Source organism: Aptenodytes patagonicus, chromosome 31 (genome assembly GCF_965638725.1).
Source record: "Aptenodytes patagonicus chromosome 31, bAptPat1.pri.cur, whole genome shotgun sequence".
In the NCBI taxonomy this organism is placed as follows: Eukaryota; Metazoa; Chordata; class Aves; order Sphenisciformes; family Spheniscidae; genus Aptenodytes; species Aptenodytes patagonicus.
Window position 1 is genome coordinate 166,411 of NC_134979.1, and position 20,750 is coordinate 187,160.

Consider the following 20,750-nt stretch of genomic DNA (forward strand, 5'->3'; position numbering starts at 1 on the left):
GGTCTGGGGGAGCTGGGGGAATTTATAGCGACTGAGGCGGGGGGGGTTGGGGAATCTATAGGGACCCCGGCCGCGGGGGGGTCGTCCCCCCCCCCTTAACCGGCCGCGGGGGTCCGTAGGTGCGTCCCGCTGTGGGTGGGGGCGCGGGGGGTGGAGTTCGACTGGCGGCACCTGCAGATGGGGCTGGACTCCAACATCAGGCCTGGTGAGGGGGGGGGGGCGGGGGGGCAACTGGGGGGCTGGGAGGGCTGGGGGGTGATGGTGGGGGGGACTGGGGGGGCTGGGGGGGCAACTGGGGGGCTGGGAGGACTGGGGGGCGACTGGGGGGCTAACTGGGGGGCTGGGGAGGGCTGGGGGGGTGATGGTGGGGGGGGACTGGGGGGGCGACTGGGGGGCTGGGAGGACTGGGGGGGGCGACTGGGGGGCTGGGGGGCTGGGAGGACTGGGGTGTGACGGGGCGACTGGGGGGGTAACTGGGGGGCTGGAAGGACTGGGGGGGTGATGGTGGGGGGACTGGGGGGGCAACTGGGGGGGGCGGCTGGGAGGGCTGGGGGGGCAACTGGGGGCTGGGGGGGTGATGGTGGGGGGACTGGGGGGGCGACTGGGGGGCTGGGAGGACTGGGGGGTGATGGTGGGGGGGACTGGGGGGGCGACTGGGGGGCTGGGAGGACTGGGGGGCAACTGGGGGGGCGGCTGGGAGGGCTGGGGGGCTGGGAGGACTGGGGGGGGCAACTGGGGGGCTGGGAGGACTGGGGGGGTGACGGGGGCGACGGGGGGTAACTGGGGGGACTGGGGGGGTGACTGGGGGGACAACTTGGGGGGTAACTGGGGGGCTGGGAGGACTGGGGGGTGATGGTGGGGGGACTGGGGGGGTGACTGGGGGGCTGGGAGGACTGGGGGGCAACTGGGGGGGGCGGCTGGGAGGGCTGGGGGGCAACTGGGGGACTGGGGGGGCAACTGGGGGGCTGGGAGGACTGGGGGGGTGACTGGGTGACTGGGGGGGTAGCTGGAGGACTGGGGGGGGCAACTGGGGGGCTGGGAGGACTGGGGGGGTGACTGGGGGATTGGGGGGGCGACTGGGGGGGTAACTGGGGGGCTGGGAGGACTGGGGGGTGACGGGGGCGACGGGGGGTAACTGGGGGACTGGGGGGGGTAACTGGGGGGGCAACTGGGGGGCTGGGAGGGCTGGGGGGGTGATGGTGGGGAGACTGGGGGGGTGACTGGGGGGCTGGGAGACTGGGGGGGGCGACTGTGAGGACTGGGGGGCAACTGGGGGGCTGGGGGGGCTGGGAGGACTGGGGGGTGACGGGGACAGTGACTGAGGGGACTGGGGGGGCGACGGGGCTGGGGGGGGGTGACTGGGGGGCAACTGGGGGGGCGACTGGGAGGATGGGGGGGTGACTGGGGACTGGAGGGGGGACTGGGGGTCTGGGGGGGGCGACTTGGGGGGGCTGGAGGAGGCGAATTGGGAAAAGTGGGGGGGTGACTGGGGGGTAATTGGGAGGAGAAATGGGGGGGGTAGTTGCCCTGGGGGGGTAATTGGGGGGGGGGGACACAACTGCCATGGGGGGTGGATTGAGGGGGGGGTATTGTCATGGGGGGGTAATTGGGGGGGGGGGTTAATTGCCCTGAGGGGTAATTGGGGGGGGGGGAATTGCCCTGGGGGGGCACTAATGGGGGGTAATTGCCCCCCCCCCCCCCCCCAGGGGGTTAGTTGGGGATAATCGCCCGGGGGGGGGGTGTAATTGAAGGTTATTATTGCCCCCAGGGGGGGTGTGTTCTTGCCCTCGGGGGGGTCATTATCCCCCCCAACCCCCCCTTTTGCCCCCCCCCCCCCCCCCCCCCAGGTGCGTCACGTGGCGGCGGCGGCGCTGCTCTGGGCTTCGGGGCGTCCACGACCTGCCCCCCGCCTGCGCCTGCCCCTGGGGGGGGCTGCTGGCCGCTGCTGCCTACGAGGGCTTCCTCACTGGGTAGGCGGGGCTTAGCGGTGGGCGGGGCCTCACAAGGGGCGGGGCTTCCTCCTGGGGGCGGGGGCTAGGGGGGCTTCCCCCCCCCCCCCCCCCCGGGCTGTGCTTGGGGGGGGGGGGGGCTGGCTGGCTGCTGCTGCTGCCTAGGAGCAGCCTTTCTTATGGGGTAGGCGGGGCTTAATGGGGGCGTGGCTTCATTCAGGGGTGGGGCTTATGGGGTGGGGCTTAGCGGTGGGGCGGAGCTTGGGGTTGGAGGCGGGGCTGCCATTGGGTGGGGTCTTGGGGGCTGCTGCTGCCTGCAAGGGCTTCCCTGAGGGGGCGGGGCTTCCTCTGAGGGGGTGTGACTTGGGAATAAGGGCGGGGCCTAATTGGGTGGGCACTAATTGGGCGGGGCCTAATTGGGGGTGGGGTTCTGAGCTGCTGTTGCAAGGTCTTCAGCTGCATGGGCGGGGCTTCCTCGCTGAGTGGGTGGGACTAAGGGGGTGGGTGTTCCCGGTGGGTGGGCGGAGCTTATGCCGAGAGAGGAGGGGCCTCTGTGGAGGGGCGGGGCTCCCTGGGGGAACAAGACAGGTGCTGGAAAGGGGAGGGGGTGTAGGGGCGGGGCTTGAAGACTGGGGGTGTGGCCTGCTGCTGACTTGGGGACGGCTCTGGGGGACTTGGGGGCGTGGCCTGCCAGAGGGAGGGTGTGGCTTGCGGTGTGGGCGTGGCCTTCAAGTCCACACCAGGGTAGACCCTTAGTGGGGAGATCTGAGGCTTGGGGGGGTGGGGTGGGGGGCGTGGTGCCTGCAGTGGGCGTGTCCCCCCTGACGCCCCGCCCTCTTCCCCCGCAGGTGGGCGGGGCAAGCGCTGGGGCTGGGCCCCTGGGGGGCGCTGGGGCTGCGGGCGCTGGGGGCGGCGGCCTTGGGGCTGGGGGCCCTGAGGCTGCTCGTCCCCCTCCTGCCCCCCCCCTGAATTAAAGGCACCTATAGAGACCGTGAGGCCTTTATTGGACCCAGACGTCTGGGGGGGGGGGGGGGGGGGCGGGGGGGGGACCCGGGTGTTCGAGGGGGGGACCCAGGTATTTGGGGCAGGGGGGAGACCCGGGTGTTCGAGGGGGGGAACCCAGGCATCTGGGGGGACCCAGGTATTTGGGGCAGGGGGGACCTTGGGTGTTCGAGGGGGGGACCCAGGTATTTGGGGGGACCCAGGTATTTGGGGCGGGGGGGGGGACCCAGGAATCCGTGGGGGACCCAGGTATTTGGGGGGGGGAACCTCAGCATCAGGGGGGATCCAGGTATTTGGGGGGGGGGGGGGGACCCAGGCATCCGGGGGGGACCCGGGGTGTTCGAGGGGGGGACCCAGGTATTTGGGGGGGACCCAGGTATTTGGGGCGGGGGGGAGGGACCCAGGCATCCAGGGGAGGACCCGGGTGTTCGAGGGGGGACCCAGGTATTTGGGGCGGGGGGGGGGGGACCCAGGCATCCAGGGGAGGACCCGGGTGTTCGAGGGGGGGACCCAGGTATTTGGGGCGGGGGGGGGGGGGGGACCCAGGCATCCAGGGAGGACCCGGGTGTTCGAGGGGGGGACCCAGGTTTTTGGGGCGGGGGGGGGGGGACCCAGGCATCCAGGGGAGGACCCGGGTGTTCGAGGGGGGGACCCAGGTATTTGGGGTGGGGGGGGGGGACCCAGGCATCCAGGGGGGACCCGGGTGTTCGAGGGGGGACCCAGGTATTTGGGGGGGACCTAGGTATTTGGGGCGGGGGGGAGGGACCCAGGCATCCAGGGAGGACCCGGGGTTCGAGGGGGGGACCCAGGTATTTGGGGCGGGGGGGGGGGGACCCAGGCATCCAGGGGAGGACCCGGGTGTTCGAGGGGGGACCCAGGTATTTGGGGCGGGGGGGGGGGGGGGGGACCCAGGCATCCAGGGGAGGACCCGGGTGTTCGAGGGGGGGACCCCAGGTTTTTGGGGCGGGGGGGGGGGACCCAGGCATCCAGGGGAGGACCCGGTGTCGAGGGGGGGACCCAGCATCGGGGGGGACCCAGGTATTTGGGGGGGGGGACGGGGATCCAGGTGTTTGAGGGGGGGACCCAGGCATCTGGGGGATCCAGGTATTTGGGGGGGGACCCGGGTGTTCAAGGGGGGGACCCAGGCATCTGGGGGGGGACCCAGGTATTTGGGGGGGGGGGGGGGGGACGGGGACCCGGGTGTTTGAGGAGGACCCAGGCGTCCGTGGGGATCCAGGTATTGGGGGGGACATGACCCAGGTGTCTGGGGGACACCCCAGGTGTCCGGGGGGGACCCAGATGTCTGGGGGGGACGACCCAGGCACCCGGGGGGGATCCAGGTATTTGGGGGGGACCCCCAGGTGTCCGGGGGGGGCACGGGGGGGGACGGACCCAGGCATCCATGGCAGCACATCGGTCTCCATCTCAGTAGTAGAGCTCTCGGTCCCACCACCTGGGGGCGGGGAAGACACAGAGGGGGTGATGGGGGGGGAACACACGACACCCAGGCACCCAGGGTGGGGGGGGGGGGTGGGGGGACACCCAGGTGTCCGGCGCCAGCCACTCACTTCCTGGGTGTCTCCGCACTCCTAATTTCCGGATCTCGTCGTAGATGAGGATGAGGAGGCCGAAGGGCATCGGCACGAACCACCACTGGAACCTGGGGGATTGGAGTGGGGGGGGGGGGGGGGGGTAACCTGGTCAGGGGACCCAGGTGTCCTTGGGGGGGACCCAGGCATCCGGGAAGGGGACCCAGGTGTCCCCAGGAGGGGCTCAGGAGGGGATCCAGGCATCCCTGAGGGGGACCCAGGCGTCCTGGAAGGGATCAGGAGGGGCCAGGCATCCAGGAGGGGATCCAGGCATCTGCGAGGGGATCCAAGTGTCCCCAGAGGGGATCCAGGCATCCCTGGGGGGGACCCAGGTGTCCTGGAAGGGATCAGGAGGGGACCCAGGCATTGGGAGGGGACCCAGGTGTCCTGGAAGGGATCAGGAGGGGACCCAGCATTTGGGAGGGGACCCAGGTGTCCCCAGGAGGGGATCCAGGCATCCCTGGGGGGGACCCAGGTGTCCTGGAAGGGATCAGGAGGGGACCCAGGCATCTGCGAGGGGACCCAGGCATTTGGGAGGGGACCCAGGTGTCCCCAGGAGGGGATCCAGGCATCCCTGGGGGGACCCAGGTGTCCTGGAAGGGATCAGGAGGGGACCCAGGCATTTGGAGGGGACCCAGGTGTCCCCAGGAGGGGGTCAGGAGGGGACCCAGGCATTTGGGAGGGACCCAGGTGCCCGGGAAGGGGACCCAGGTGTCCCCAGGAGGGGCTCAGGAGGGGATCCAGACATCCCTGGGGGGACCCAGGTGTCCGGGAAGGGGTCAGGAGGGGACCCAGGCATTTGGGGAGGGGACCCAGGCGTCCGGGAAGGGGACCCAGGTGTCCTGGAAGGGATCAGGAGGGGACCCAGGCATCTGCGAGGGGACCCAGGTGTCCGGGAAGGGGACCCAGGCGTCCCCAGAAGGGGCTCAGGAGGGGATCCAGGCATTTGGGAGGGACCCAGGTATCCCCAGGAGGGGATCCAGACATCCCCGGGGAGACCCAGGTGTCCGGGAAGGGATCAGGAGGGGACCAGGTGTCCAGAAAGGGATCAGGAGGGAATCCAGGCATTCAGGAGGGGACCCAGGCGTCCGGGAAGGGGACCCAGGGTGTCCGGGGGGACACCCAGGCATCCGGGAAGGGGGTCAGGAGGGGACCCAGGTGTCTGGGGGGGCACCCAGGCGTCCAGGAAGGGGGTCAGGAGGGGACCCAGGTGTCCGGGGGACACCCAGGCATCCGGGAAGGGGGTCAGGAGGGGACCCGGGTGTCCGGGGGACACCCAGGTGACCGGGAAGGGGGTCAGGAGGGGACCGAGGCGTCCGGCCCACCGGATGGGCATGAAGTTGAAGACGTTGGGCATCCCGGGCAGTAACAGAGGAAGCAGCCGATGGACACCTGGAACACGATGGCGATCACCAGGATCCGGTTCCTGCCGGAGACGGGCCCCTATAGCACCCCGCGGGCACCTAGAGCGCCCTATGGGCACCTGTAGCACCCCATGGGCTCCTATAGTGTCCCATAGGCACCCCACAGGCTCCTGTAGCACCCCATAGGCACCCCTATGGGCACCTATGGTGCTGCACAGGCTCCTATAGCAGAGCCCCTGTGGCCCGTATACCCCCATAGGCACCCGGGGGGGGTGGTGGTATATACACACATGGGCACCAGAAGAGGCCCCATAGCCCCTTTATAGTCCTTACAGGCAGCGACAGAGCCCCTATAGAACCTGTAGGCACTAGAAGGGCCCCTACAGCCCCAGAAGAACTCCTACAGCCCCCATAGGCACCGGCAGAGCCCCTGTAGCACCCGTAGGAGCCCATTAGCCCCTGGAAGAACCCCTATAGCCCCCATAGGTGCTGGCAGAGCCCCTACACCCCGATAGTCATGGAAGAAGCCCCGTAGCCCCCGTTGGTACCAGCTGAGTCCCATTATCCCTTTGGCCCCCCCCCCCCCCCAAGCACTTGAAGAGCCCCTATAGCCCCCTATAGCCCCTATAGGCACCGGAAGAGGCCCTGCTGGAAGAGGGAGAGGCGTCGGGTCTTGCGGATGAGGACGTCGGCAATCTGGCACATCTCGATGCTGATGAAGAAGACGGTGTAGCAGGTGTACTGCTGGTAGCGGCGCTGCTCGAAGGTCTGCGGGCGACGTAAGAGATCAGCGAGGGGGGGGGGGATGACGACGACGTATAGGGGCCTACAGGGGTCTATAGGGGCTGTACGTACCCACTGCTGGCCGTAGCTGTCCTGCAGCTCCTGCTCGTGGGTGTCCTCCCAACGCGGGCGCAGGCCCAAGCAGAGCAGAGGCCACCAACCCTCCTGCGCCATCGCCACGAAGTAGTCGGTGAAGCCGGCGAAGGACTGGATGGCACCTACCGAGGGGGGGGGGGGGGGGGAGGGTTAGGGGGGGACCCCGGTCTCCGGGCACCCATGGACCGGTGGACCCAAGCACCCAGGGACCCAGGGGTCCGGGCACCCAGGACGAAGGGACCCAGGTGTCTGGGGACTCAAGCGTCCAGGGACATCTGGGGACTCAGGTGGCCAGGGACCCATGGACCTGTGGACCCAAGCACCCAGGGACCCAGGTGTCTGGGCACCCAGGGACCAGGGGTCCAGGCACCCAGGACCCAAGGGACCCAGGTGCCTGGGGACTCAAGCCTCCAGAGATTCCTGGTGTCCAGGGACCTGGGTGTCCAGGGGACCTGGGTGTCCAAGTGGCCAGGGACCCAGGGACGAAGGGACCCAGGTGTCTGGGGACTCAAGCGTCCAGGGACATCTGGAGACCCAAGTCTCCAGGGACCCAGGGACCCAGGTGTCCGGGCACCCAGGGACCCAAGTGTCTGGGACTCAAGCGTCCAGAGACGTGTGTCCAGGGACCTGGGTGTCCGGGGACCTGGGTGTCCAGGCACCTGGGGACCTGGGTGTCCAAGTGGCCAGGGACCCAGGGACGAAGGGACCCAGGTGCCTGGGGACTCAAGCGTCCGGAGACCCTGGTGTCCAGGGACCTGGGTGTCCGGGGACCTGGGTGTCCAGGCACCTGGGGACCTGGGTGTCCAAGTGGCCAGGGACCCAGGGACGAAGGGACCCAGGTGCCTGGGGACTCAAGCGTCCGGAGACCCTGGTGTCCAGGGACCTGGGTGTCCAGGCACCTGGGAACCCAGGTGTCCAAGTGGCCAGGGACCCAGGGACGTCTGGGGACTCGGGTGTCCCAGGGACCCTGGTGTCCGGGGACCTGGGTGTCCAAGCAGCCAGGGACCCAAGTGTCCGGGCGTCCGGGACCCAGGCATCTGCACACCCAGCTGTCCGGGGGCACCCCAAATCTAGACCGGCCAGGACCCACCCACCCTCCCTCCCCCCCAGCCAACCCACCCAAGGTGGACCCCGGCATCCGGGGACACCCCCGCCCCCTCCCCGGGGCGGGGAGCACCCGGGCCGTACCGATCTGGAAGTAGGAATAAGCCGCCAAAGGTTCGTTGACCAACCGGTCGCGTCGAGGGTTGCGGGGCTCAGGTGCATGATGTCACTCTCCGCCCTCTCATAGGCCAAGGAGACCGAGGGGAACTGTGGACCCAGGAATCCGGGTGAGGGACCCAGGCGGCCGGGAGGGACCCCGACATCTGGTTTGGGGGGGGGGGGAACCCTGGTATCTGGGTGGCGGACCCAACCCTTGGGGTGAAGGACCCAAGTGTCTGGGGTGAAGGACCAAGGTATCTGGGTGGAGGACCGGGCATGTGGGTGAGGCACCCAGGCATGCGGGTGAGGCACCCAGGCATCTGGGAGGGGACCCCAGGTGGCCGGGTGAGGGAGCCAGATGCCTGGGTGAAGAACCCCAACGGCCGTCTGAAGAACCCCGGTTCCTGGGTGAGGAACCTCAACGACCAGTTGATGGACCCAGTGTCTGGGCAGAGGAGCTGGGCATGCGGGTGAGGGACCCAGGCATGCGGGTGAGGCACCCAGGCATCTGGGAGGGGACCCCAGGTGGCCGGGTGAGGGAGCCAGATGCCTGGGTGAAGAACCCCAACGGCCGTCTGAAGAACCCCGGTTCCTGGGTGAGGAACCTCAACGACCAGTTGATGGACCCAGGTGTCCGGGCAGAGGAGCCGGGCATGTGGGTGAGGGACCCAGGCATGCGGGTGAGGCACCCGGGCATCTGGGAGGGGACCCCAGGTGGCCGGGTGAGGGAGCCAGATGCCTGGGTGAAGAACCCCAACGGCCGTCTGAAGAACCCCGGTTCCTGGGTGAGGAACCTCAACGACCAGTTGATGGACCCAGGTGTCCGGGCAGAGGAGCCGGGCATGCGGGTGAGGGACCCAGGCATGCGGGTGAGGCACCCAGGCATCTGGGAGGGGACCCCCAGGTGGCTGGGTGAGGGACCCAAATGCCTGGGTGAAGAACCCCGGTTCCTGGGTGAGGAACCTCAACGACCAGTTGATGGACCCAGGTGTCCGGGCAGAGGAGCCGGGCGTGCGGTGAGGGACCCAAATGCCTGGGTGAAGAACCCCAACGGCCGTCTGAAGAACCCCGGTTCCTGGGTGAGGAACCTCAACGACCAGTTGATGACCCAGGTGTCCGGGCAGGGGAACCCGGGCGTCCGGGCACTCACGATGTCAGTGCAGAGCTCGATGAAGAGGATGGTGATGCAGCCCAAGGGCAGGGGGACGCTGGCCGTGATGTAGATGAGGTAGGGGGTCAACTCGGGGATGTTCTTGGTCAAAGTGTAGGCGATGGACTTCTTCAGGTTGTCAAAGATCAAGCGGCCTGGGAAGGGCGGGGACAGCGTCGCCAGGGCGGTGTCACCTCGTGTCACCCACCCCCCCACCCGGTCTCCCCAGCCCCACCTTGCTCCACGCCGGTGACGATGGAGGCGAAGTTGTCATCGAGGAGGATCATGTCGGCCGCGTTCTTGGCGGCGTCAGAGCCGGCGATGCCATGGCCACCCCGATGTCGGCCTTCTTCAGCGCCGGGGAATCGTTCACCCCGTCCCCCGTCACCGCCACGATGGCACCCTGGGACATGGGGACCCGGAGGGGTGAGGGATGAGGACCATCCCCATCCCCGCCGTGATGGCACCTTGGGAACATCACACCTCCCCACCGTGATGGCTCCTTGGGGACACAGGGACCAGAGGGGTGGGGACAAGGACCATCACTATCCCCATCATGATGGCACCCTGGGGACATGGGGACCATCACCACCGCCCCCCCCCCCATCATGATGGCACCCTGAGGACAGGGGTGCTGGGGGCATGTCTTTGGTCATCCCAGTGTCCCAAGGCCACCCAATGTCCCCTCCCCACCTGGACTGGCAGTGGCTTCCAGTTGTGCCCATGTCCCCAGTGTCGCCGACTTCCCCAGCGTCCCTCCAATGTCCCCCCATGTCCCCCAATGTCCCCATGCCCCCCTCAGTGTCCCCATGCCTCCAACATCCCATGTCCCCCGTGTCCGCAGTGTCCCCCATGGCCCCAGTGTCCCCATGGCCCCAGTGTCCCCAATGTCCCCCATGTCCCCAAGGTCCCTCATGTCCCCAAGGTCCCCAATGTCCCCTCGGTGACCCCAGCGTCCACCAGCCGCTGGCAGCTCTCCACGATGACAAGTTTCTGCTGAGGTGACGTCCGGGCGAAGACCATCTCGGGGTGGGCGCGCAGGAGACCCTCCAGAGCCCCCGGTGTCATGGCCGCCAGCTCCGCCCCTGTCACCACCCGCGCCCGCGCTTGCCTGGGGGGGGGGGGAGGCGGGAAACGACACCGGACGCCTGGGTCACCCCCCACCCTGGACGCCTGGGTTCCCCTCCCCGCTCCCCACCTCCATGGAGCTGGATCACCCAAGACATCGTGGTCCCCACCACGGTCCACCCAAGTGCCAAGGTCACCTCCACCCGGACGCCGGGGTGTCGTCCCCCCCCCCTCAGACCCCTGGGTCCCTCCCAGACGCCTGGGTCCCCTCCCGGACTCCTGGGTCCCACCTGGGGTCCACCCGTTCAAGGGGTAGACGTAGACGAGCTGCCACCTCCTCGGGGGTCTCGCTGCCCTCTGAGATGATGCCAACGGCCGCCGCGATGGCCTTGGCCGTGATGGGGTGGTCTCCGGTCACCATGATGACCTGGGGACAAGGGCGCATGGGGACATTGGTGTGGGCGTGATGGCCACCTGTGGTCCCGATGGTTCCTCATGGTCCCCTGTGGTCCCCCGTGTCCCCAGTGTCCCCCCCACGTCCCTCCATGTTCTTGATGTCCCTCCATCCTCATGTCCCTCGTGTCCCCCCCGTGTCCCCAAATCCCTCCGTGTCCTTCCATGTCTTTGATGTCCCCCATCTCTATGTCCCCCCCAATCTCCATGTCCCTCCATGTCCTTGATGTCCCCCCATCCCTGTCTCCATCCCAATTCCCATGTCCCCATATCCCCAAATCCCTCCATGTCCTTCCATGTTCTCGATGTCCCCCCCCCATCCCCATGTCCCTCCTAGTCCCCGTGTCCTCCATGTCCCCCGCCAGGTCCCCTACCCTGATACCAGCCGTGCGACACTTGAGCACGGCCTGGGGGACGGTGGCCCTGGGTGGGTCGATCATGGACACGAGCCCGGCGAAGCAGAGTCCCACGGCCACCTCTGGCAGAGCCTCAGGGTCTGTCCCCGCTGCCACCGTCCCCGCCGGCAGCCAGCGGGCGCAGAACCCTTGGGAGGGACAAGGGGGGACGTGAGGGGACACGGGGTGACATTGGAACCCGTGTGCATGCGGGTGTTGCATGTGCCAACCCCTGCACACGTGTCCTCCATCCCATGTCCCCATGTCCTTCCGTGTCCCTCCATGTTCCGATGTCCCCATGTCCCCATCTCCCCGTGTCCCCCCATCTCCCCATGATGTCCCCCCATCCCCACGTCCCCCCATCTGCCCATGATGTCCTCATGTCCCCCCATCTCCCCATGATGTCCCCTCATCCCCATGTCCCCCCCATCCCCACGTCCCCCATCTCCCCATATCTGTCCATGACGTCCCCCCATCCCCACGTCCTCCCCAATCCCCATGATGTCCCCATCTCCCCATGATGTCCCCATCTCCCCATCTCCCCATGATGTCCCCCCATCCCCACGTCCCCCCCATCCCCATTTCCCCCCAATCCCCATGTCCCTCCATCTCCCCATGATGTCCCCATCTCCCCATCTCCCCATGTCTCCCCATCTCCCCATGATGTCCCCCCATCCCCACGTCCCCCCCATCCCCACGTCCTCCCCAATCCCCATGTCCCCCCATCTCCCCATGATGTCCCCATCTCCCCATGATGTCTCCCCATCCCCATGTCTCCCCCCGTCCCCCTATTCCCCCATATCCCCATGTCCCCTATATCCCCCCCATGTCCCACCATCTCCCCGTGATGCCCCCCCATCTCCTCATGTCCCCCATGTCCCCATCTCCCCATGACGTTCCTCCATCCCTGTGTCCCCATCTCCCCGTGATGTCCCGTCCCCCCCCTCCATCCCCACGTCCCCCCCATTCCCTTTTTCCCCCACCTCCCCCCATTCCCCTCCCCCCCCGCCCCGCCCCGGCCTCCACTCACCCAACACCCTCTCCCCACGCCCCCCCAGCTCGGCGTAGGCCCCCTCAAAGGCCTCCCGCCACTGGGCGTCCAGGGCCAGCTCCTGTCCCTTCAGCAGCACCGTGCTGCACCGTTCCAGCACCCGCTCGGGGGCACCTTTCAGCACCAGGAGTTGCCGTTCTCCCGCCTCGTGGACCGACAGCTGTCGAAGGACCGGGATCCCTGGGTTCCCACCCGAACGCCTGGATCGTGTCCCGCCCCCCCCCCCCCCCCCGCCCCTCCTCCGGATGCCCGGGTCGTTCCCCGGACACCTGGGTCCCTCCCCAGATGCCTGGGTCCACCCTAGACACCTGGGTGCTTCTCAGTAGCCTGGGTGCCCTCCAGATACCTGGGTCCCCCTTGGACACTTGGGTCCCTCATGAACATCTAGGTCCCTCTTGGGCACCTGGGTCCCTCCTGGACACCTGGGTCCCTCCCCCAATGCCTGGGTCCCTCCTGGACACCTGGGTCCCCTTCCCAGACTCCTGGGTCCCCTTGGACACTTGGGTCCCTCATGAACATCTAGGTCCCTCTTAGACACCTGGGTCCCTCCTGGACACCTGGGTCCCTCCCCGGATGCCTGGGTCCCCTTCCTGGATGCCTGGGTCCCCCTTGGATACTTGGGTCCCTCATGAACATCTAGGTCCCTCTTGGGCACCTGGGTCCCTCCTGGACACCTGGGTCCCTCCCCCAATGCCCTGGGTCCCTCCTGGACACCTGGGTCCCCTTCCCAGACACCTGGGTCCCCCTTGGACACTTGGGTTCCTCATGAACATCTAGGTCCCTCTTGGACACCTGGGTCCCTCCTGGACAGCTGGGTCCCTCCCCGGATGCCTGGGTCCCCTTCCTGGATGCCTGGGTCCCCCTTGGATACTTGGGTCCCTCATGAACATCTAGGTCCCTCTTGGGCACCTGGGTCCCTCCTGGACACCTGGGTCCCTCCCCCAATGCCTGGGTCCCTCCTGGACACCTGGGTCCCCTTCCCAGACACCTGGGTCCCCCTTGGATACTTGGGTCCCTCATGAACATCTAGGTCCCTCTTGGGCACCTGGGTCCCTCCTGGACACCTGGGTCCCTCCCCCAATGCCTGGGTCCCTCCTGGACACCTGGGTCCCCTTCCCAGACACCTGGGTCCCCCTTGGACACTTGGGTTCCTCATGAACATCTAGGTCCCTCTCGGGCACCTGGGTCCCCCTGGACACCTGGGTCCCTCTCCCAATGCCTGGGTCCCCCTTGGACACTTGGGTTCCTCATGAACATCTAGGTCCCTCCTGGACACCAGGGTCCCCCTTGGACACTTGGGTCCCTCGTGAACATCTAGGTCCCTCCCAGACACCTGGGTCCCTCCCCGGATGCCTGGGTCCCCTTCCCGGATGCCTGGGTCCCTCTTGGACACTTGGGTCCCTCATGAACACCTAGGTCCCTCTTGGACACCTGGGTTCTCCTGGGACACCTGGGTCCCTCCTGGACACCTGGGTCCCCCTTGGACACCTGGGTCCCTCTTGGACACTTGGGTCCCTCGTGAACATCTAGGTCCCTCTTGGACACCTGGGTCCCCCTGGGACACCTGGGTCCCCCTTGGACACTTGGGTCCCTCTTGGATACCTGGGTCCCTCTTGGACACTTGGGTCCCTCGTGAACATCTAGGTCCCTCCCAGACACCTGGGTCCCTCCCCGGATGCCTGGGTCCCTCTTGGACACTTGGGTCCCTCATGAACACCTAGGTCCCTCTTGGACACCTGGGTTCTCCTGGGACACCTGGGTCCCTCCTGGACACCTGGGTCCCCCTTGGACACCTGGGTCCCTCTTGGACACTTGGGTCCCTCGTGAACGTCTAGGTCCCTCTTGGACACCTGGGTCCCTCACCCGACGCCTGGGTCCCCTCACCTGGAACTTGTTGGTGGAGTTGAAGGGCAGCTCGGCCATCTTGGGGAACCGTCCCCTGGCCTCCGCCACCGACCCCACCGTCACCTCCGCGAACTTCAACAGCGCCGTCTCCGAAGCGTCGCCGATGACCTCACGCTGCGGGGGGCGGGGCTTAAGCGGGTGGGGCTCGGGGGGGGGGGGGCATATCACCCCATATAGGGCCCCTATGGGGGAGGTCCTGGCCCCTACATGCCTTTCCAAGCCCTATATAGGGCCCCTATAGGCGTCCTATATGACATTTCCAGCCCCATATAGTGCCTCTACGGGTGTCCTGGCCCCTGTATGCCCCCCCTCATCCCCATATAGGGCCTGTATGGGGGTTCTTGGCCCCTGTACACCCCTCCCAGCCCCATATAATGCCCCTATGGGTGTCCTGGGCCTTATATGCCCCTCCCAGCCCTATATAGGGCCTCTATACACCCCCCCCCCCCCCCCCCTTCACCCCCATACAGAGCCCCTATGGGGGTCCCCGTATGCCCCTCCCAGCCCCATATTGTGCCCCTGTGAGGGTTCTGGCCCCCTATACACTCTTCCTAGCCCCATCTAGTGCCCCTATAGGAGTCCTAGCCCCTATGCACTTCTCCCAATCCCATATGAAGCCCCATACAGGGTCCCTACGTGCCCCTCCCCGCCCCATATAGGGCCCGTGGCCCCACACGTGTCCCACCTTGGCCACAGGGATGTTGTCCTGTCCTGGCTTGAACTGGGCCCTATTGCAGAGGGTGACGACGCGGCTCAGCATGGTCCACGTCTCCGACGATTGGTCGAAGCTCTGACCTGGGTGGTGGGACCTAGAGGGTCACCTCAGGGGACCCCAGGGCATCCGGGGTGGGGTGGAGGTGGCAGTGGGGGGGCGGGGGGGGTGTCGACCCAGGCATCCGGCTCACCCGATTGGTCCTCGGTAGTGTCGGCCGTGTGGATCTGGTTGTCGAACCAGAGATGTGCCACCGTCATCCGGTTTTGGGTGAGGGTCCCCGTCTTGTCGGAGCAGATGACCGAGGTGGAACCCAACGTCTCCACCGCTTCCAGGTTCTTCACCACGCAGTTCTTCCGTGCCAGCCGCTTCGCCGTCAGTGAGAGGCAAACCTGGGGCCGGAGAAGACCCTCAGCACCCTGGGGAACCCTGGGAGCCCTATGGTACCCGTGGGACCCTTGGGGACCTCCTGGAGCTGGTGTGGTGGCCCTGGAGCCACCGGGACCTCCAGGAAAGCAGTTGATGCCCACGGACCTGTAGGGACAACCAGAACCCATATCGCATCCTTGGGTTGCGTTGGACCCGTGGGTCCTATGTGAGCCCCATGAAGACCCTCAAGGACCCCGTTGCACCCACGGTTTGTGACGGACCCATGGGGACCTCCTGGAGCTGGTGTGGTGGCCTTGGAGCCACGGGGACCTCCAGGAAGGCATTTGATGCCCAATGGACCCGTAGAGACCATCAAGGCCCATGCAGACCCGCCCCCCAGGTTGTGTTGGACCCATGGGTTCCATATAAGCCCCATGAAGACCCTCAAGGGCCCCATAGCACCCGTGGTTTGTGATGGGACCCGCAGCCCTAGAGCTCCAACCCCCGTGGTGCCCCAAGCCATACCGTGACAGTGGCCAGCAGCCCCTCAGGGACGTAGGCCACGACGATGGCCATGAAGAAGACCATGGCACGGAGGAAGGTGTAGCCGATGACCATGGCCACCACGAAGAAGGTGGCGCCGAAGAAGATGGCGAGGCCGGCGATGATGTCAACAAAGTGCTCGATCTCGATGGCGATGGGCGTCTTCTCGTTCTCCACCCCCGAGGCCAAGCTGGCGATGCGCCCGATGATGGTCCGGTCACCCGTGTTGATCACCAACCCCATGGCCGTCCCTATGGGACCCGGGTAATCCCGGGTGGGTTAGGGGACCCGGGTGGGACCCAGACATCCGGGAAGGGAACCCAGGCATCCGGGTGGGACACACCTTCTAGGCACATGGTGGAGAAGAAGGCGATGTTGCGGGTCTCCAAGGGTGAATCATGGGTGCACTCGGGTGACCGGGTCTGGGGCTCCGACTCCCCCGTCAATGACGAGTTGTCCACCTGAAGGCGGTGGTGGGAGGACATGACTCCGCCCGGGGTGGGGTGGGGGGGGAACCCAGGCGTCCAGACGCTCCCCCCCACCCCACTCCAAAGCACCCAGGCGTCCAGACCCACCTTGCAACCCTGAGCTGAGATGATGCGGATGTCCGCGGGAACTCGGTCGCCTCCTTTGATCTCCACCAGGTCACCGACCACCAGCTCGTTGGCGTTGATCTGCAGCTTGTCCCCTTCCCGGATCACCGTGGCTTGCTGGAGGTGACAGGGGAACCTGGGCGTTCGGGTGGGGACCCAGCCGTCCGGGTGGGGAAAGGACCCAGGCGGCCGGGTGGCCCCACCTGAGGGACGAGGTTCTTGAAGCTGGCGATGATGTTGGTGCTCTTGAACTCCTGGTTCCTGGTAGTAGCCGAAGCAGCCGGTGACGACGACGACGGCGATGAGGGCGATGGCGAGGTACAGCTGGGGGTGGTGGGGACAGGATTAGGTCCCCAGGGTGGGGACCCAGGCGTCCAGAGGGTTCCAGGCATCTAGTTCCTCCCCCAGAGCCCCCCAAGTTGCCCCCTCCCAAAGGTCTCTGGCTTCCAGGTGCCCCCGAAAAGGGACCCAGATGTTCTCCAGATGGACCCGAGCGTTCCTCAACCCATGGACCCATGCGTGTCACCCCCCCAAGATGGACCCAGGTGTTCCCCAACCCAGATGGACCCAGGCGTCCTCCCCAGATGGACCCAGATGTCCCCCTAGATGGACCCAGGCGTTCCTCAACCCGTGGACCCATGAATCCCTCTAAGATGGACCCAGATGTTCTCCCAGACGAACCCAGATGTTCTCCAGCCCAGGTGGACCCAGATGTTCCCCAAGATGGACCCAAGCGTTCCTCAACCCATGGACCCATGCGTGTCCCGCCCAGATGAACCCAGGTGTTCCCCCCAAGATAGACCCCAGATGTCCTCCCCAAGATGGACACAGGCGTGTCCCACCCCACCCCTCCCAAGATAGACCCAGGCATCTGGCGTACGTTGTCGGAGCTGCCGCGGTCACCCTCCCCCTCCTGCACGCCGTAGGCGATGAGGCAAATGGCCGCCGCCACCCACATCAGGCACTGGAGACCCCCGGCCAACTGCCGCCCAAACTTGACGCACTCGGGGGTCCCCCGGGGGGGGCGGAGCTCGTTGGGGCCATCCCGCAGCAGCCGCTCGGCTGCCACCGCCTCCACCAGGCCCTGCGGGGGTCAAGTGGGGTCATGGGGTCAATGGGGTTGACGGGGTCAATGAGGTTGATGGGGTCAATGGGGTTGGTAGGGTTGGTGGGGTTGGTGGGGTTGATGGGGTCAATGGGGTTGGTGGGGGTCAACAGGCTTGAGTGGGGTCAACGGGGTTGAGCAGGGGTCATGGAGTTGGCTGGGGTCAACGGGGTTGGTGGGGTCAATGGGGTCAATAGGGTTGGTGGGGTCAACGGGGGTGATGAGGTCAACAGGTTGATGGGGGTCATGGAGTTGACTGGGGTCAATGGGGTTGGTGGGGTTGATGGGGTCAATAGGGTTGGTGGGGTCAACAGGCTTGAGTGGGGTCAACGGGGTTGAGTGGGGGTCATGGAGTTGACTGGGGTCAACAGGGTTGGTGGGGTCAATGGGGTCAATAGGGTTGGTGGGGTCAACGGGGGTGATGAGGTCAACAGGTTGATGGGGGTCATGGAGTTGACTGGGGTCAATGGGGTTGGTGGGGTTGATGGGGTCAACAGGGTTGGTGGGGTCAACAGGCTTGAGTGGGGTCAACGGGGTTGAGTGGGGGTCATGGAGTTGACTGGGGTCAACAGGGTTGGTGGGGTCAATGGGGTCAATAGGGTTGGTGGGGTCAATGGGGGTGATGAGGTCAACAGGTTGATGGGGGTCATGGAGTTGACTGGGGTCAATGGGGTTGGTGGGGTCGATGGGGTCAATGGGGTTGGCGGGGTCAACAGGCTTGAGTGGGGTCAATGGGGTTGAGTGGGGTCAACGGGGTTGATGGGGGTCATGGAGTTGACTGGGGTCAACGGGGCTGGTGGGGTCAACGGGGTTGGTGGGGGTCATGGAGTTGACTGGGGTCAACAGGGTTGATGAGGTCAACAGGTCGATGGGGTCATGGAGTTGACTGGGATCAATGGGGTCAATGGGGCTGGTGGGGGTCATTGGGGTCACTGGGGTTGATGGGTCACCGGGGGGGTCAACAGGGTCAATGAGGTTGGTCGGGGTCCATGTGACTTGTAGGGTCATGGGGTCAATGGGGTTAGGGGTCAGAGGGTCATGGTGCTGGGAGCTTGGGGGTTGTGGGATCGGCTGGGGTCAGAGGTCAGGGGTCACCCACCTTGGTGATGCTGGTGCTGTACTTGACCTCCAGGTCGTTCACGTCAAGCTTGTGGTCATCCTGGGGGCACCTGCCTCAGCACTGACCCCTGACCCCTGACCCTCCCAGTGCCCCCCAATACAGCCCAGTGCCCTCACTGACCCTCCCAGTGCCCTGTTGACCTTCCCAGTCCCCCTCTTGACCCCTGTTGACCCCCCCAATTGTCCCCATTGACCTCCCAGTCCCTCCCAGTTCCCCCCACGGACTGTCCCAGTTGCCTCCATTGACCCTTGATGACCCCCCCTCCCCCCAGTTGACCTCCCAGTGCCCCCAGTTGACCTCCCAGTCCCTCCCAGTGCCCCCCGGTGACCCCCTAGTCCCTCCCAGTCCCCCCAGTTGACCTCCCAGTCCCCCCAGTTGACCTCCCAGTCCCCCCAGTCTTCCCCATTGACCTCCCAGTCCCCCCAGTTGACCTCCCAGTGCCCCCCGTTGACCTCCCAGTCCCTCCCAGTCCCCCCCCGGTGACCCTCCCAGTCCCTCCCAGTCCCCTTTGTTGACCTCCCAGTCCCCCCAGTTGACCTCCCAGTGCCCCCCGTTGACCCTCCCAGTCCCTCCCAGTCCCTCCCAGTTCCCCCCCTACCACATCCATCTCCTTCTTCATGTCCTCCAGCTTCTCCTGCTTGCGGCGGCCACGCCCCTTTGGTGCCGGGGGCGGGGCCTTGCCCCGCGGCCCCAGTTCATAGCTCTCCTGGGGGTAGAGGTCAGAGGTCAAGGGTCGTCCGGGGGTGGGTCCCTCTGTCCAGCCCTCCCTCCCTCCCCATCCCACCTCCGTCTTTCCCTTCACCTCGTGCCACCTTCTCTCCGTCCACGTGTCCTGCTGTCTGTCGCTCCATCCCTCCGTCCGTCCCTCTGTCCGTCCCTCCATCCCTCCGTCCATCCCTCCATCCCTCCATCTGTCCCTCCATCCCTCTGACCATCCCTCCATCCCTCCGACCATCCCTCCATCCCTCCGTCCGTCCCTCCATCCCTCCATCTGTCCCTCCATCCCTCCGTCCGTCCCTCCATCCCTCCATCCATCCCTCCATCCCTCTGACCATCCCTCCATCCCTCCGTCCGTCCCTCCATCCCTCCATCCATCCCTCCATCCCTCCGACCATCCCTCCATCCCTCCGTCCATCCCTCCATCCCTTCCGTCCGTCCCTCCCTCCCTCTGACCATCCCTCCATCCCTCCGTCCGTCCCTCCCTCCCTCTGACCATCCCTCCATCCCTCCGTCCATCCCTCCATCCCTCCATCTGTCCCTCCATCCCTCTGACCATCCCTCCATCCCTCCATCTGTCCCTCCATCCCTCTGACCATCCCTCCATCCCTCCGTCCGTCCCTCCATCCCTCCGACCATCTCTCCATCCCTCCGTCCGTCCCTCCATCCCTCCATCTGTCCCTCCATCCCTCTGACCATCCCTCCATCCCTCCGTCTGTCCCTCCATCCCTCCGTCCGTCCCTCCATCCCTCCGTCTGTCCCTCCATCCCTCCGTCCGTCCCTCCATCCCTCTGACCATCCCTCCATCCCTCCGTCCGTCCCTCCCTCCCTCTGACCATCCCTCCATCCCTCCGTCCATCCCTCCATCCCTCCATCTGTCCCTCCATCCCTCTGACCATCCCTCCATCCCTCCGTCCGTCCCTCCATCCCTCCGACCATCTCTCCATCCCTCCGTCCGTCCCTCCATCCCTCCATCTGTCCCTCCATCCCTCTGACCATCCCTCCAGCCCTCCGTCCATCCCTCCATCCCTCCGTCCGTCCCTCCCTCCCTCTGACCATCCCTCCATCCCTCCGTCCGTCCCTCCCTCCCTCTGACCATCCCTCCATCCCTCCATCCGTCCCTCCATCCCTCCATCTGTCCCTCCATCCCTCTGACCATCCCTCCATCCCTCCGTCCATCCCTCCATCCCTCCGACCATCTCTCCATCCCTCCGTCCGTCCCTCCATCCCTCCATCTGTCCCTCCATCCCTCTGACCATCCCTCCATCCCTCCGTCTGTCCCTCCATCCCTCCGACCATCCCTCCATCCCTCCGTCTGTCCCTCCATCCCTCCGTCCGTCCCTCCATCCCTCTGACCATCCCTCCATCCCTCTGTCCATCCCTCCGTCCATCCCTCCATCCCTTCTACCGTCCCTCCGTCCATCCCTCCCTCTCTCTGTCCCTCCCTCCGTCCCTCCGGCTCGCCATCCCTCCATCCACCCCTCTGGCCATCCCTCCATGTCTCCGTTCGTCCCTCTGTCCATCCCTCAGCGCGTTGTCCCTCCCTCTGTCCCTCTCTCTCTCTGCCCATCCCTCTGTCCTTC

General features: G+C 66.6%; 1 protein-coding gene and 1 long non-coding RNA gene across 2 annotated transcripts; one reads left to right on the top strand and one right to left on the bottom strand.

Annotated features, from left to right (window-relative positions):
- Nucleotides 1-1,849: 1,849 nt before the first annotated feature.
- LOC143171806 (uncharacterized) lies at nt 1,850-2,939 on the top strand. The gene is made up of 2 exons (XR_012997214.1): nt 1,850-1,970; nt 2,798-2,939. It is a non-coding gene; the product is annotated as an uncharacterized LOC143171806 (long non-coding RNA).
- Nucleotides 2,940-4,376: 1,437 nt separating this feature from the next.
- Nucleotides 4,377-19,105, bottom strand: ATP4A (ATPase H+/K+ transporting subunit alpha). Its single transcript, XM_076360869.1, is given in 26 exon segments — nt 4,377-4,404; nt 4,516-4,611; nt 5,866-5,896; nt 5,899-5,966; nt 6,539-6,672; nt 6,760-6,905; nt 7,972-8,040; nt 8,043-8,094; nt 9,137-9,291; nt 9,372-9,464; nt 9,467-9,539; nt 10,097-10,247; nt 10,495-10,631; nt 11,032-11,201; nt 12,083-12,263; nt 13,988-14,122; nt 14,694-14,803; nt 14,914-15,112; nt 15,615-15,883; nt 15,976-16,093; nt 16,208-16,342; nt 16,429-16,482; nt 16,484-16,549; nt 17,106-17,309; nt 18,430-18,489; nt 19,049-19,105. Coding segments are annotated over 26 exon segments (2,955 nt in total). The 5' UTR covers nt 19,070-19,105.
- Between the last annotated feature and the right edge of the window lie 1,645 nt (nt 19,106-20,750).